Source organism: Osmia bicornis, chromosome 2, assembly GCF_907164935.1.
Source record: "Osmia bicornis bicornis chromosome 2, iOsmBic2.1, whole genome shotgun sequence".
Classification (NCBI taxonomy): domain Eukaryota; kingdom Metazoa; phylum Arthropoda; class Insecta; order Hymenoptera; family Megachilidae; genus Osmia; species Osmia bicornis.
This window is the reverse complement of record NC_060217.1, coordinates 3848243-3864540: the sequence shown is the minus strand read 5'-3', so window position 1 is coordinate 3864540 and position 16298 is coordinate 3848243. Positions and strand designations below refer to the sequence as shown.

General features: G+C 37.6%; 2 protein-coding genes and 1 long non-coding RNA gene across 7 annotated transcripts; 1 reads left to right on the top strand and 2 right to left on the bottom strand.

Annotated features, from left to right (window-relative positions):
• Positions 1-2357: 2357 nt before the first annotated feature.
• Positions 2358-8774, bottom strand: LOC114878789 (sodium-coupled monocarboxylate transporter 1-like). Of its 5 annotated transcripts, XM_029192985.2 has the most exons (16): positions 8590-8774; positions 8373-8483; positions 6576-6778; positions 6275-6434; positions 6133-6198; positions 5662-5713; positions 5522-5589; positions 4515-4666; positions 4298-4438; positions 3947-4171; positions 3692-3875; positions 3534-3620; positions 3294-3463; positions 2938-3096; positions 2767-2875; positions 2358-2701 (listed from the first exon to the last, which is right to left on the bottom strand). In XM_029192985.2, exons 2-16 carry the CDS (start codon positions 8448-8450, stop codon positions 2666-2668), a joined length of 1890 nt encoding a protein of 629 aa, XP_029048818.1. In that variant the 5' UTR covers positions 8451-8483; positions 8590-8774; the 3' UTR covers positions 2358-2665. The 5 variants fall into 5 exon arrangements, with proteins under 5 accessions (XP_029048818.1, XP_029048834.1, XP_029048825.1 ...); XM_029193001.2 differs by having other exon boundaries at positions 8270-8774; XM_029192992.2 differs by lacking the exon at positions 8373-8483.
• On the top strand, positions 8045-9710 carry LOC114878833. The gene is made up of 2 exons (XR_003789792.2): positions 8045-8126; positions 8768-9710. It is a non-coding gene; the product is annotated as an uncharacterized LOC114878833 (long non-coding RNA).
• LOC114878786 (endoplasmic reticulum transmembrane helix translocase) lies at positions 9435-16125 on the bottom strand. The gene is made up of 17 exons (XM_029192971.2): positions 15635-16125; positions 15159-15424; positions 14860-15088; positions 14639-14792; positions 14422-14574; positions 14160-14342; positions 13828-14086; positions 13597-13751; positions 13346-13521; positions 13028-13267; positions 12733-12951; positions 12462-12651; positions 12136-12390; positions 11729-12065; positions 11477-11654; positions 11251-11394; positions 9435-11177 (listed from the first exon to the last, which is right to left on the bottom strand). Exons 1-17 carry the CDS (start codon positions 15899-15901, stop codon positions 11070-11072), a joined length of 3513 nt encoding a protein of 1170 aa, XP_029048804.2. The 5' UTR covers positions 15902-16125; the 3' UTR covers positions 9435-11069.
• Positions 16126-16298: the final 173 nt, after the last annotated feature.

Here is a 16298-nt window from a genome sequence, read left to right as displayed (position 1 = left end):
CGTTCATTTTTATATCTTCATAAGACCGAAGGAAGAAAAATCTTTTTATCGCTTAAAAATAAATTCCCATGGATGTAGTATTTCTTTAACTGATTTTCAACTTCGAGCTTTTTTTTCTCGATGGCCAGAATCTGCTTTAAGTACAACACGTTCAAGAATCTCGTCTGACCGCAGGTCTATCCGCAGCGAGGACGGTTTGAATTGAAGATTTTTGCGGACGCCGTAACACGTTGGCTCACGCGCTAACGTATTTGCAAGATCCGCTGCGCTGATGGACAGATAATGCGACGTGTGATTGTAGGCCCGCCAATCGCGGCCGATTGTGCCTCTGAAGGCCCGCTAACTATCTCAAACTAGCCCCATTCAAGCCGCCACGACCTCCCTCTATCCATCCTCTATCCACCACCATGGCCCTGTATCTCGCTCGTTCCAACCCTCGTTCAACCACCACCTCCGCCTGTTCCTACGTCTCGCTCATCCCCCGAGTTTTCTATCCCTTTTGCACCTAACTCGTCTCTCGTTTGCTCCGACTTCACAACGACCTACTCTCTCCTTCCCTCGGCAAACTCCGTCTTCGTCGTTGAAACTCGATGTATTTTCTTGCCGTACGTTTCTTCCGCGCGTCGTATCCAGCTCTAATTTTCGACCAGCTCTTTCGCCGCACACGTAATCTTCTATTTTATTCGCTTTACCCTTCCTAATGCGATACCTCACTCCATACAGCAGCCGGCTCTTTTCTATCTGAGCGCGAACGAATGTTTTGCCTTCCATTTAACCTCCTTTATCTCGCTCCCACGCTCTATTCAACACTCCAGAACGTTTTGCTTTCTGAGAGTTTTCACGATTTCTTTCTGTTCGCTATCTCGACCATACTACCATCCTGCTATACCTTGTTTAACCCGTTTTTCATCGCGCTCTATTTCGAAAATTCTTCCATTTTCACGTCAACCTTTCTGCGAGTTTCTTTTGCCAGTAACAGGAAGCTACTTCATTTTCGCTTTTCCTTAAATCTGCTCGCTCTGTTCTGTCGTTCCATCCCTGTTCTTTCCACGGTCTCATCAATTCCCTTATCCCTGTTCGCGGTCTCTATTCGAGGGCTGCATTGACACGATCACGCGTGGTTACATAGGTACGTCACCGGTATTCGTCCCGATTCGAATTCTCGACCCTATATAACCGGCGCACGTTCTACGTGGGAATTTCAAATCTATCAGCGACCCAGACGAATGCAAATCGCGCATGAAGCGCGCTTAATAAAGCGCCGCACGCGGCCCGCAACTCGCAATTTTCTTTCCTACGCTATACGTGTCGCACGCTCCTCTTAATGAAACCTTCGCATGCACCGCGTGCAATTCGCGGCTGCGCTTCCATTGAACGCGCCTCGTGTCGCGATACAATTGCAGAGGAAAAAGCGGCAGTCTTAGTAGTTAAACTTCGGAACGAAGGGAGAGACGATTTCAACTTTATCCGTTAAAAGAGATCCGAAGAGATAAGGAGAGGGATCGGATGTCATGAAAATTTACTGGAAAACGCGCAACCGAAGCTCGTTGAACTTTCCTTTTCAAACACTTCATTTTTCTTTTTTTCTGAAAAGATTACGCGTAGATTGAATTTTCTCCAGAGCAAAGCCTTGAGTTCAGAGTAGATTCGCAAACGGTGAGCCTTGAGGGATTAGCAGCGATTTTCTTTATCCTGCTTACTTTATTTAGATATTTTACGAGCCGACCAATAAGGTCGATGCAAAAATTTTCACGAATATCAGATCTTGCTGTCGGTAACGTGAACAATATCGAAGACAAGGCTGGTGCTTTTGACCGACCGCATTTCGGCCAGGCGAAAATTGAATTTCCAGGAAGCCAAGTCAAGAGGTAAGCGAGGAGAAGCGTACTAGCTATTTGCGTGGCCTTAATAAGGACGTTTGACGGCGTTGGCTTTCCCTTAACAAGCCAGCTAATATCCTGGGGCCTTGACTGTTCGGTGTACTGCCTCTATCGTCCTCTCTCGTTCTGCATCCACCTTTACTTTCAGCCTTCCTTCTTCTATCTTTCTCTGTCGACCCGCTCACCTTCCGCACGACGGACACCGTCGAGAATCAGCAAAGCTTGAAAACCGAACAAACTCAGTTAGAGAACTCGGTGTGAGGACCGACCGGACCAGCCGGCTGATAGAAACGCCAGAAACCTTCCTCCGCCTCATCTATCTATTCTCTCGTCCCACTTGGTGCATTCAGCGTAACCTTGTTTCATCTTATATGCTCATTAATCGGCTATATTAATTACACTAAACGCAATGTTCCGATGCCAGACGGTGAATCGTGGGTACATTTGGATTATATCTGTACTCTGATAACATTTGATAAAAAACATTTATTTCTCTCTATCTCGTTTACAAATTGTAAAATACTGCAGTGTTTGTGATAGTTGTGTTTCAATACGCTAGTGCATTTAAAAAAAATATCATCTTTGCTTATAATTTGGTCTACTTAAAATCTATCAGTTGATCCACAACTGACTGATAAAGATTGGAACGTGAGTTTGGTATCTACCCTCAAATACTATAAGGGAATAGGACAAAAGATAGCTGAGTATCCTTCAGTGTGATTTAGGTACGATTTTGTGAGTAAAACTTGAACACCCAAAACAGTGTTTTTTAATAGAAAAGTAGACTATGTTGTGATTCCATTGGGGAAGTTTTGACGTCTCTATAAGAGAATAAAAAATTAATTTGAAATTAATTAAATTTGTACTTTCACAATTAAATACTCACTCGTTTTTCTTTCAAATCAGCTAACAGCATGTTTGCTGTTGTTTGTAAAGCAGGGATTCCAGTTGAGTTTTCTGTAGTTCCATTTTGGTCTTTCGGTTTTGGTAACCATCTAAAATGTATGTTAATTTTCATTTATCACTGTTGAATAAGAGATACCGTGCGTTGACTTACGAATGAATTATCGGAGAAAGAAGTCTCTTATCGATGGAAGAAGGATCTGTGGGACCAGTCCACCAGCTAATGAAATTACCTACGACGATTACGATTAATGTGCCCAAACCGGTGAACCAATGATAAGATAATCGATAAAGAGGAAATACATCATCTTCGCTGAAAGAAAATTTCATTTGTTAAGAATTGAAAACGGGACAAACAAGCTCTGTATCCATTACATAAATCAGTAAATTAATACGTTTATACGTTCATATGAAACCTTGATCTTTCAACGCTGACACCAATGGTCGTTCAAGATTAAATTGGTCACGAAAGATTTCTATTAATTACCGCGAAGGCTACAGTTGACTTACTTTGGACGATCAAATTGTTTCAGGAAACTTTCGGATATATTGCCCGAGCACTGAGAGAGAGGAACCGGAAGTTTCTTAGGAACTAGTAACCCAGCGCCAATCGACCAATTTGCACCTAAGCTCGCCCATCCGGCGATCACGAAACCTACGATGGCGCCCATAAATGCACCCTGCTCGACAAACAGAGAATTATTAAATCCGTTTAAACATCATAATGCTCCACTGTCTCGTTCAATTTACCTTTGAGTTTGTCCACGGGAAAAGTATACCTAACGTAAATACTCCGAAAGAGGTACCTGCAGCAATTGCTGCCAGACTTCCGGTTATCTACACCGAAACGAAGCAATAAGAATTCATTCTGTAGTTTGAGTAAGAAGATTGCTCAAAGGGACACTTACAGCTAAAACTCCTCCCAATTTCTCGACCATAAATATCAAACCCAAGGCTATGGAGCCGAGGAGGACGACCACCGTCTTAACGAAAATGGTGGAACATCGATCGGTCAGTTTCATACCGAAGCAACCTTTCACGAAATCTTCCAGAAGCACGACGGATGTTGAATTGAAACCTACTGAAAGGGTACTGGAACGATGCAAATAATATCGTTTAGCTATTAAAACTTATATAGCGAGTTTTCTGGTTACATCTTTTACCTAAGGGCGGCTCCAAAAATTCCAGCTACAAAGAGACCCGGCACCCCGTGCAACCGACCCGCTATTTCCATAACATAAGCGGGTAACAGTTGATCGTCGGCAGTGATCAAACCGGAAGCTCTGGGATCGCATTTTGGCGGAGACCACCAGGCTATGAGTACGAGGCCGCACCAGCAGCACAGTGAAATGAATAACATAATACTGATAGTAAATATCGCCAGCGATCTGAAATCATATCGAAAGAGATATGCACTAAGATATTCACTTGGAAGTTCGAATCAAATTGAACTTACTAACTTGGATAATAATTAGATTGTCGTCAGGTCGAAAGGAATTGACGTACTCACTTACAGTTTGGACGTTTTCAGATCTTTCAATGACCTGTATCGTTGCACCATGGTTTGATTGACGGCTATGTAAGCGGTACTGTACAGCCACGATCCAATCAACACCGTCCACACTGTGTGTCTTGTATATGGAGACGGATCGAAGCTACAGGGTATACAATTTCAGATATCAATTCATAAGCTCCCTCCTCATTAACTGTCTACGTTGAAACGTTCCTTACTTTAAGAATTCGATTCTATTGACGTCTTGGGCTCTTTTCCATATTTCTGCTGCACCGATTCGATAAGTACCTAGTACGGTAACTGTTAACATCCCAGCTACCATGACTGCAACCTGAAGAGCATCTGTCCAAACCACTGCTCTGATGCCACCCTAACAATTATATGCATTTCAGTTCTTTACTTAACGTCATAAATCAACGGACAATATCTATTTAGTCTCGTTGAGTTTAAAGTTTAGTTATTGAAACAAGAACCATCAGGATCTCAAGAAGCCTTTCATCATTCTTTGAAAAAGCGTACCCTTTCCTGGTAGCATCGTTAAGCGGACAAGCGCGACGGCACGGATTACGATAATAAACAAATTTCCAAAGAGTCACTAGACCGCGATAAATTTTCATTAATTCGCGGGCTACAACAAATTGCTTGGATAATTACAGGCGCGCGCGAGCATTAATCACTTCGACGCTGGCTTTGTGATCCGCTACTACGGCAACAAGCACTCGACGTGCTTCACGCCATTGTTTCCGGCGGGCCATTGTCGAGCTTTCAGTTTCCGTCCATAAACATTTCCAGTAGCCGGGTCCGCGTGAGAGATTCTTCGCGGCATTGTCCACCGAAAATTGTTTCCTACAAGCTACCACCGGGCTCCTGCTCGAGGAACTTCAGCTATCCCCATGGAGAATTCGCTGAACGAGCGTCCTTGGAAAATTAGCCAGCATATACCTAACAGCAGCGAGCCAAACGACTTAACCCTCTCTCGACCATTTGCTTATATTTCATCGCTGATACGTCTCGTTGGCTCCTTCCGCGGTGACAATGAACGAATCCGCTTCGTCACGATCGTTCAACGCGAGTAATGATGCGCGCGTTAAAGATTCCAAGTGGTAGCGAATTTACAGCAACGCGGATTCCACGATAAAAATAAATTTTTCCCCTTAATTTTATCTACTTTACCAAACTGATTGATAACACGCACGTCGAATAAATTTTCTAGGCATAAACTTACCAGAACGGTGTAGAACACGCACACCAGGCATACAATGATCCCGATCAAATGTACATCGATGCCGCTCACTGTAATTAATCACAGAGATTTTAGTAGTGCCGGGTTAATGTTCCGCTATGAATAATATGACCACGTAATACCTTGATTTAACGCTAACGCTGGAACGTAGACCACGATCGATTGGTAAAGCACCTAAAATTGGTTCATTACGACACTATTAATGAAACATCGAATCGATCATTGGGACGGGATTCCCAGTGTCAAAGGGACTGGTCAAATTGAATGTTCGTGAAAATAATTACACTATAGTCATTAATTATACGAATCTGAATGAAAAATCAAGGAAGCAAGGACGATTAAGAAACGTTCAACTACGTTTTCCTTTTTTTTCTCCTTATTTTTGTCGAAACGGCGATAAGCCGAGCTGATTAGGTAACGTAAGGTAGCGTGACACGACTTCGTTGCAAGTAATTTTTCTTTGAATCACGGTCGATGATTAATCACTTTTTCGAAAGTTTAGAACGCGTATCACGTGGCAAGCTTTACGTAGCTAGAAATCTAGATAAACTTTAAGACATGCTCGAACTTCGTCGACGCTATTTTCTTCTTACCACGTCAATAACGAAGATCAACGATATGAGGGTCCTTACGCCTCGATTGAATCTTATTTCCAAGTACTGAAACAAAATTCATTCTATAATGTTTCTGAATTTATACAAAATTCGATCGTAGCCGTCTGGACGTTAGCTGTACCTCGTAAACGGAATTCAATCCGAGGGAGACGAAAACTGGAGCATAGACGGTGGCCACTACAACCCCTGAGAAGAATATGGAAATAATGGTGATCCAATACTGGGTCCCGAAATTGTATATTTCAGCAGGTGTGCCGAGAATTGTTACGCCAGATATAAAACTAAAATAACAAATTGCCTTTATTTTCATTTTTCATTCGATTCATTCAGTTTTTTATTATTTAAAATAACAGGAATCGGTAAATCGTAATGGAACACGATTTAATTCGCTGGCAATTAGAAAGGATCCAAGGTTGGTATACCTAGCGACGAGGGAGGCGGACACGGGAAAGAGGCTCATGCTCTTTCCTCCTAGGAGATAATCTTCCGTGCTCGACTTCTGCGCTCTCCTGTAATGCCATAATCCTGCGGCGGCAGATACGGCGAGCATCAGCGCGAACACCAGCCAATCTGCCCAATGAAAGTATCCTCTCTCCTCTATTTCCAACATTTTAGACCCGCCAAGCTGGAAGCGAGCGAAAACCTGATTTATAAAGCCAGATTTGCTTGATAACACCGATAATAGAGGAGTAATGGAAGTCAAGTAACACGGATGAAAGCTTAATGGCTCTCGCGATGATACGCATAATGGATCCTCAACGAGGATTTCAACGTAGCGCGGGGGGAACAGAAAAATTCGTTTCCTGATATTAAATGAGCCCGCTGTCTATTCTATGCGCACGTTAAAATCCTTAAATTTGTTTTGCAAGAACAGAAACTGAATGTCGTGTGTGTTTTTTTTTCGATTTTTAAATTCTCGAGCCATTTAAATGTGTCTCAAAAGAGGTATTTAAATCATTTGTGACGGATTCGTGATGTGTTAAGGATTTTTTTTATTCGTGTTCGGTACTCGGCTGATTACATACATGTTCGTAATTGGTACTTGACACACGACCTTAACGGGACTCGCAGCTGTGTTTCAATAAAGCTTGTTAGCTCGATAAACGCTACATTTCTGAGTATGACGCCTCGCATACTGTTTCTTTTTAATAGTTTTTCGTGTGTTTTAATAAATTCTGAGATACTGGTTGAACCTCTTCCTCGAAACCGGTAATGTATTTTTCCATTCGATCGTCAGAACCACAAAAGTATACGAAATAGACGATAAGGAATTTGCACCCGTTAATGAAGTCTAATGATACTAAATATTTGAATCTAACGCGATCTCTGTTCATACCGTTTTAATTTCACAGATGTCGCTAGCATGCAGAAATCAATGAGAAAGTAGAATGGATATTACACTGCGGGTAATACGAATGGTAACGGGTCAGTAGATTGTTGGAGCAAAACAAAGTGAAAGACTAAACCGGACTTAATGAAAGGCTGGTTGAGGAACGCGGAAAACAATTAAGGAGAAGTTCGCATAAACACCATACGTCAGCTACGTAAGTTTCCATTCTTTTTCCTCGTAAATGACAATCTAATTGCTTCTTAACGTTCCTTTGTTCCGTAACAATAAAGCGATTTCTCTTTCCGAATGGATTATTTAAAAAATTGAAATCTTGTAAGAAAAAAAGGTTGCATACTTGAAGGGTAATTAAGTCATGTTACCGACCAGAAGTAACAGTTAACGAACGGAGTAGAAACCGATTGCCGATAAACACCTACTCACTGCTTGGTTTTATAAATAGCGTATTTTATATTTAGTAACGATGTTCTGCCCACTTCTAATACCGTTAACTAAATCTTTGTTCTTCGTGCGCCTTCACCAGGTGAAAATCACGGTCACAGTTCTTCGAATTCCGGAATAATTGATTTACTTTCGACGCGGTCACCTTGAGTCCGATCAATGTTCGATACGGAACAGAACACAGGTATCTTCGTTCGATTATTAACTAAATTACTTTTAATTTTACTTCTGTATCGGCTCTCATTTTCTCCCTCCCTAGCAGTAAATTCTATAAATTCTTTTCTCAATGTAATTTAATGTTGTAGAGCAATCGATTCAGTTTCGTACCTTGTTTTTCTTAAATATGCTACTCTGTTTCCTCGTATGGTGTTTGTACACGAGTATAGATCATTTCTTGGAATGAATCATTCAAATTAAAGAGTCAACTCACATTGTTTACGCGTATCCGTATGTACGAAACACTGTAGCTAATTATAATTTTAAATCGAGTGAAAAGAAATATCGACATCAATGTCAGGATACCAAAGAACTTTTAAAATTCCTGTTAAAGTTAAATCAGCGTACAAATAGATCCATTATGACAACAGAAAATATTTGAAAACACTAGTTATGATATTTAAACATAAGAATACAATTGAAATAATTACATTAAACAAGATGCGATGAAACACTACGCAAACAACAGCCTTATAAAAACGATTTATTTCTTCTTCAAATTTCTCAGGCTAACATTTATTTGATCACATAACAATTATTGGAAACAGTTCGTTTATTCAATTATCAAACACTTTTCACCAAGAAGTAAAATATTTAAAATATTAATAGATGAATTCACATCACGGAATGAAATATTGAAATCGTCGATCAAGCACGTTCTTTCGATGCGGAGGATAAGACGCTAACACTCGCGAAAGTATTTTTAAATAACCGTTCGAAATATCGATGCACACGTTCCAGTTAGACAGAATAAGAATTTCAAACGATTGAAATATTTTTAAAAATTACGGGGCAACAATACGAACGAATAAATATAGCCGAAGGAAGAGAACGTTACGATCGAGTGTCTGTCGTGGCCGACGACTAACTGTCGACACTCGAGACAGAAGCAACCGGTTTGCTCGATCTAGGTCTAACTCATCCAACTCGAATCCAACATCAAAGAAAACTGAAAAAAATATTTGCTGAAACAAGCGTTATATCATTTTTCAATTCCATCCAAGGAATGTCTTCAAGTTTAAACAATGAAAGTCGCGAACGCTATCCACGTGAATGCTTGGGCATTGTTTAACTGTTAACGAAGCGATGTTAGATAAGCATCAAATTGGCACGCATAAGCCAATTTACTTCAGATTAAAACGATAACTTTACACACGCCGTATGGTGTTTCTTTACCTTCATGGATCATGGATCTTTCGCGCATGGATCATGGATGATGAACTTGTATGATTCGAATGAGAGATAATATAGGAGAGCGTCAGTAAAAGATTGAATGTAATATTTACAACAAATTATTTTATCATAATGGTTATAGATAATTACAAAGATTCGTAAGACAACAATGTATAATCAGCTTTCATGTAGAATTTTGATCTGAAAAACGATGCGGTAAAAATTTGTATTATAACGTAAGATGTTCGATTTGCAAGTGACCGCAACATTGATGTACATTTGTTAAATCTATAATGTTATACCGCGTATATGTTGTTATTTATCGTTCAAGTAGGAACGTAAATGTATTATTCTAGTCTTGAAATAAATTTCAAATAACGCCGCGTGTATTTATTTCAGAGATACGTTTCTCGTTGAAATGTAAAATTTCAACAGAATTGGAATGTTAATGTAAAAACTTTAAAATAGTTTGAATTATTAAGAACGATGTATAATCATTTTAACTTCGCATAGAAACGCAACATTTTATAATCTCAGAAACTGAATTACAGAATAAGTTCAAAGTTTTCAATTTCCAAAATCTGTCATTTTCATAACATGATAGTAAAGTATAAAGTGTTTATATTAAAAGTGCAAATTTTATTTATAATTACGATCACACATCGGTGTAATCATTAACTGTATGAAAATTCACAAATACCATAATCACTTCTGTTGCAATTTTAACATTAACATATCTAATTTTTCGTAGCTAAAAATTTATCTAGCTAGATATACAATAAAAAATTGGATTGGCAAAATCTTTTGTTTCTCATTAGATGTTACTCTTGATTTTTATTTTACTATACTCTAATAGAAACGAAAATAAAATATATATAACTTAATTTATATTTCTTGAATTTATATAATTATTTTATATGTGCACAAATTATGTGCATTTTCTGAGATTTTTGTGAAAATTATTTGCTTGAAACATAATACCAAACGTATTAAATTTAGAAATTACAAACTAACAAGTTTTACATTAATCAAAAGTAACTTTATAATAATTTCTTCTTGGAATATAATATTTTAACTCAATTTTTGATACCCTCACAGTATATTACGAGAGCTCATCGTATCTCGTAAACCAAGTTTTCAAGGTACATTGTTTCTTTTACTTACACTGCTTTTAAATAATAATACATAATAACTGGAGTATTATGTATTAATTATTTACTTGTCGTTTGTACATTCTCACAGTGTATGTCCTTCTTATTATTTCACTTTATATGTTAATACTTACATTCATTAATATACACATACTATGTACAGTACCGAGCGTGGTCCACTTTCGCGAGTTCCGGGGTTCCTAACGTTTGTTATAGGCCTCCCCTTCCCCGTAACACCATTTTCTTAATACTGTACTCGTATGTATACATGGGTATATCCATTTTTTTTCTTCAATTTCTTCGTTTCACAAAGAATTATTTACAACTTTTGAATTGGATAATAAATGTATTATTAATACAAAACAATGAATGAAATAAATGTCTTTAAGTATCCGTTCAATGGCATGTTGGTCAGTCTTTTAAAAAACATTGTATTTCATAGAAGTATATTATAACATATTCAAACAACATATACAACTAATACCACATAATCAATCTATTCTTTGTGATACGAGAAAACAAACTTTTATATTGAATGTTTCATACATTTCTAAATTTAATGATGGAATATGGAAACAACATAATAATCACAGTTTTTGATGTCTTCCTTCTCCAAAAAGCCATAAGCAAACTCTGTCGACTACATATGCGAGGACAAAGTCTGCTACAAGTACTTGAACTAAGAGTTTTCGGAACTATAAAAAGAAATTGTTATGTTACTATGCGAGAAATGTATGCGAACGATAGGTCTTAGTAGTGTCTACTTACATCACTTGGGAAATCCACAATTTCAAATTGTGCTGCTAGTTCAGGTAAAAGACCACAAGCTAATCCCAATATAACAGCAGCACTGCATATAAGGCTGTACAATAAGGATTTATTTTGTACTAAACTTTCCATGTAGGGTTGACCCTGCACAGTAACATTTCAGTTAATTAAAACGGGATAAATATACATTTTTGTTAATGCGCTTATATTTAAGCATATAACTTACCCGATAATTAATTGCAAAAGTAGAAAGCTGGAGTGCCATAGCAATAATGTAAACTGTACTGTTTAATAAATTTGGTTCAAATTGTTCACCTTCATCACCGAAATTCGAGCTTGCAGTAGCAGTCATGTTTAGATTGGATGCATTACTTGGGGCTAGTATAGCTGCCAATTTATCGCTCCTTATCAAATTGAATAGAGGTTAATTTACAATAATGCACGTTTGTTTAAGCACTTCTTAATTTTGTTTACTTACTTTGGCGACAATAATGTAGCTTCTCTAACCAGATATACGAGAGACAAAAAGTGCACAGCAAACTGAAGTAATACAGTAGCTATGGTATACAAATTAAATATATTTGGAAGCGGTCTTTGTTTGGACAATGTTTTTAGCGGTTTTGATCTTGATATGAATAAGAAGCAAGTAGCCAGAAGAACACCTTGCAATGTCGCTTGTGCATCGCTGAATTTGATTCCGTCTAAATACAAGACAGACTGACTGTATGCTAGTGCTAATGCATTAAGCGCCAAAATTTTAAACATCTGTAATGTTGTGACTAAAGTACAACGTCCTTGTTTGATAACATGACAAACTGTAACAAAACAGAGGTTATAATATGTTATACTAAGATAACTTGAACTTTTATATGTATTAAAACTTACTGCATTGAATCGATGACATTTTACTGGTAAACGGCGCGGCAATTGAAGCATCTCCCAACTTAACTATAACAGATTGTTCTTCCAGTTCTTTTAATACTTTCTGTAGCCTTACTCGAGTATTAGCGGATCCTCTTGTATTCATTCTTGAACCATTAACCATTGAATTTGAGATCATATTTTCAGTTTTCATACTATCTTGCTTATCTGAAAATGTTCTTTCAGAAAGAACTGGTGGACTAGAAAGGATTGCAACACCTACAGAAATTGAATGTGTGTGTGATTTGTTTTATGTACAAAAATGTTATAAAATTAATTAATCAACTAACCCACTTGAGCATGTTTTAAAGCACCAACATCGTTAGTGCCATCTCCGCACATTAATGTTGTATACCCTAAATTTTGTAATTGGACAATTATAAATTCTTTCTGTTTTGGTTCACACCTTGCAAAGATAACAATGTGCGGTAGTAATTTACGAAGAAGCTCGTGTTCATTTTCATTCAAATATGTTAAACCCTAAAAGTTGTATATTGTAAAAATAAATACAATATTGTGCAATATCATTGAGGTAATATTGGGCAATATTATTTTCCTTACCTCTCCGGTTAAACACAGAGCATATTTTCGCCAAATCTCATTACCCCGAGAAGTAACATCCGTCTTAGTTAAAGGTAAATTTATCTTTTTATCCACGCTTTCCCATATCCATTCTCCATCATAAGTAGTCAATATAAGCGTAACTGGTTTTTTAGTAAAATGTAATTCACGGCTAACATGACAAGCTGTCAGGGGATTGTCGCCAGTAATCATAACAACCTGCGAAAACCAATGTTAAACGGTTATATCAATACAAAAAATAGTTAAAAATAGAATTAATTGGTTGGATAATTACTGAATGTGACGCATTCACGATTTCCTTAATAACCGCCTTAGAATCAGGTTTAAGCGGGCAGCTTATAATTACAAATCCAGCGAAGGTCAAATTTTTTTCTAAACGATCTCGTGTTAATTCTCGTAGGTCCTGGGACGATAAAGGACCAGGAAGTTTTCGATATCCTAGAGCTAATACTCTTGCTCCACGTCGGGAAAGCGATAAATAGGTAGAGTCGTAATTCTCGGGTACAGATGATAACTGAAAACAAAAATAAAAAAACGATACCAACACGTGACACAATAGTGAAACAAAGAAAATTTATAACTTATTACTCACCATATCCTTAATGATTTCAGGAGCGCCTTTTACAGTGGTCATGTAATTGATTTCTGACGAACCTGGCATCGCATAACTAGCCACAACCGACATTCGTTTTAACGCCGAGGAAAAGTGGTGTCGCTGCACTATTTTTAAAACGGGAGATTGTCCTTTTCTAGGTATCATAGAATCATCTGTAAAATTAAAATTAAATTAGAGAACCACCGTAGAGAGAACAAATTATAAGTTTGAATAATGTATGGTCATACTTTTTGTAAGACTCCAATTGATAGCTTTTAACGTAGCTTTTTCAAGCGGATCTCCAACAATTTCATCATCTAACTGTACAAGTGAATGGCACGTTGCAAGTACTTGAATACTTTCTAAAGGAGCATCGGATAGTTGCACCACATCTGCTTTTCCTCTTGAACAGTACAAAATTAGTTTAATATATGCATTTATATTTTGTATTCAATTGGAAATAGGTGTATGATTCTTACTCGATACCCGCTAGACCCTCAACAATCAAGTTATCGCTGGTTAAAGTACCAGTTTTATCAAAGCAGCAAATTTCAACCTTTCCGGCAAATGGAATTCTGAAAGGTTCGGTACAAAATACACCTAGCTTTGATAGAGCTAACAGAGATGTATTGACAGCCAATGATAACTCGATTGGCAGTTCCGGTGGAACAACAGATGTTAAAATAAGTGTACATTCCAAGAATAATTTATATCTGTTTCTTGTAGGATCCTCACTTCCTGTAAAAAAGTTAATAATTCATTTGTAACTTACATACATAGTTTCAAACATTAAGATTAGTAGATGGTATACCTTTAATCCATACATATGTTGCAGCTGCAATCGCGAATACTAGTAAAAATAAAATAAAACCGAATGTTTCCAAATTGTTAGCTGTAACGCGTTTAACCCCAAAGAGTATTGTCCTCAAAAGTTTGCCTTGTGATGTTGAAAATCCGGTACGTAAAACGTAGGCTACACAGCCATTGTCAGTCGCTAAAATTTTAGATGCACAAAAATGTAGATATTTACGGTAATATTACGGCCAATTATTATTTAACGATCAATTGAGTACCCTTAAGGCCAGATAAATTTTTACTAGGTGGAGTATGTTGCACAACTTTCGTGCCTCCAAAAAGTACATGGAGTTTATCACTGCCTTCTATATCCAGTTGCCTATTTCCATCAATATCTTCTATAGGTTCCTTCATTTGTGGAACTGATTCTCCTATTTATTTATAATAAATTGATGTAAAAATGATCACATCTTGGTACTTTCATCCTTAACTTACCTGTTAACATGCTCTCATCAACTACACAAGGTCCTCTTAAAAGTAACATATCACATGGCACCAAATTATCATTTTGAGATCTTGTTATTGATACAATGTCACCAGGAAGTAGCTGATCAGTGAACATAGAACGCCATCTTCTGTTCCTATAGACCTTTGATGAGAATAATGTTAAAGAGAGTATTGTAAAGAAACAATATGTACCGACAATGTCTACTAACCATTATCATATATGGCTTATTTCCCATTTTTCTGATCTCAGCCATATTTCTAAGTTGTTGTTGTACCAATGTACACTCAAACATAATGAGCATAATAAGAGTAAAGATACTGTAATACCAATATTTGTCTAAGCACCATAATGCGACACAAAATACTTGAAAAACAAAGAATGGTGCAATTGCTCTTTCTTTAAATAACTCCTTAAATTCTGGTACTACCATATCCAACCTAAATTAAATACAGAAAGACCTATAATTATAGTTGTGGTTCCTACATCAAGTTAAAACAAAATGCATACTTGTTCTTGCTGTATTTCTCCTCTGCTATGGCAATATCTTTTTCATCCAAGTATCCTTTCCATTCACAATAATGTTTAACAGAATGATTAATTGGATATTGAAGGCCTTCAAAACATTTTTTATTTGGATTCCAAAGGTATTTAGTTTTTTGAAATATGAACCATGGTTCCTGTTCATTGGAATGGTGTAACTTAACAAGTTCTGAACTTCCATTGTTAGGAGTTGGAATTACTTTTGCTATTTTTGCTTTGTAAGGATCTTTTTCCTGAAACAATCAAAATATTAACTACAAGCATATTGTTATTTCAGAGTCTGTAATTTAAATCCTCCCGCCACTCAATCGTATGATCTCAAATAAGCAGAAGGCCGGTTCAAATGGCTGCCACGTTTACCGAGCATATTGAACAAAATAACACGCACGTGTAAATTTTTTAATTGGTATATTTATTATTACAATAAACGATTGTCAACTCACCGAACTACAATTGAGAAAAGTATGTATATGCACCGACCATTGGCAACACAAACATATAAAAATTTGTAAGACACCAATAGCCGCGATACCCACTAGGCCCGCGTCATAGTATTCATCAATCCCATAAATAAATATCCAACTATAAATCCACGCAGCGTGTAATATCACAGAGGGTAAAATATATCCCGTGAATAGCAATTTTCGAGGATTATGAAGGGTGACAGTCTGTACGAGTTCGTCTACCCGCGACGAAGCAGTAGTCGCCATGGCTATGATTACGTTACACACCGTAACAGGGGCGTATGGAGACTTTAATAGTAAATTGTCCCAGTTTCTTTCACATGGAATTTAACGACACAAACATTGAACTCGCACCGTTAAATATAAACGTAACAACCAACGCTTGTGAGAGGTGCTCGATAGGTGTTTATGTCCTTCGCACCTTTCCCTCGTGTTCTATAGGTATACTAATTTACAATAATGGGGCAAAAATGAATTTTCTGTAGAATCCCATTCTGCCATCTTATGGCCATATGCGAAACCAACTCTTCCTCACTGATAAAGTCAGAATAACTTCTCCATAGTTTGACTAGATGACGCAACTAGGTACCCTGCGCTCCTGTTAACGGTCAAGGAAATCGGGGATTGGACTCATTTGCATTAC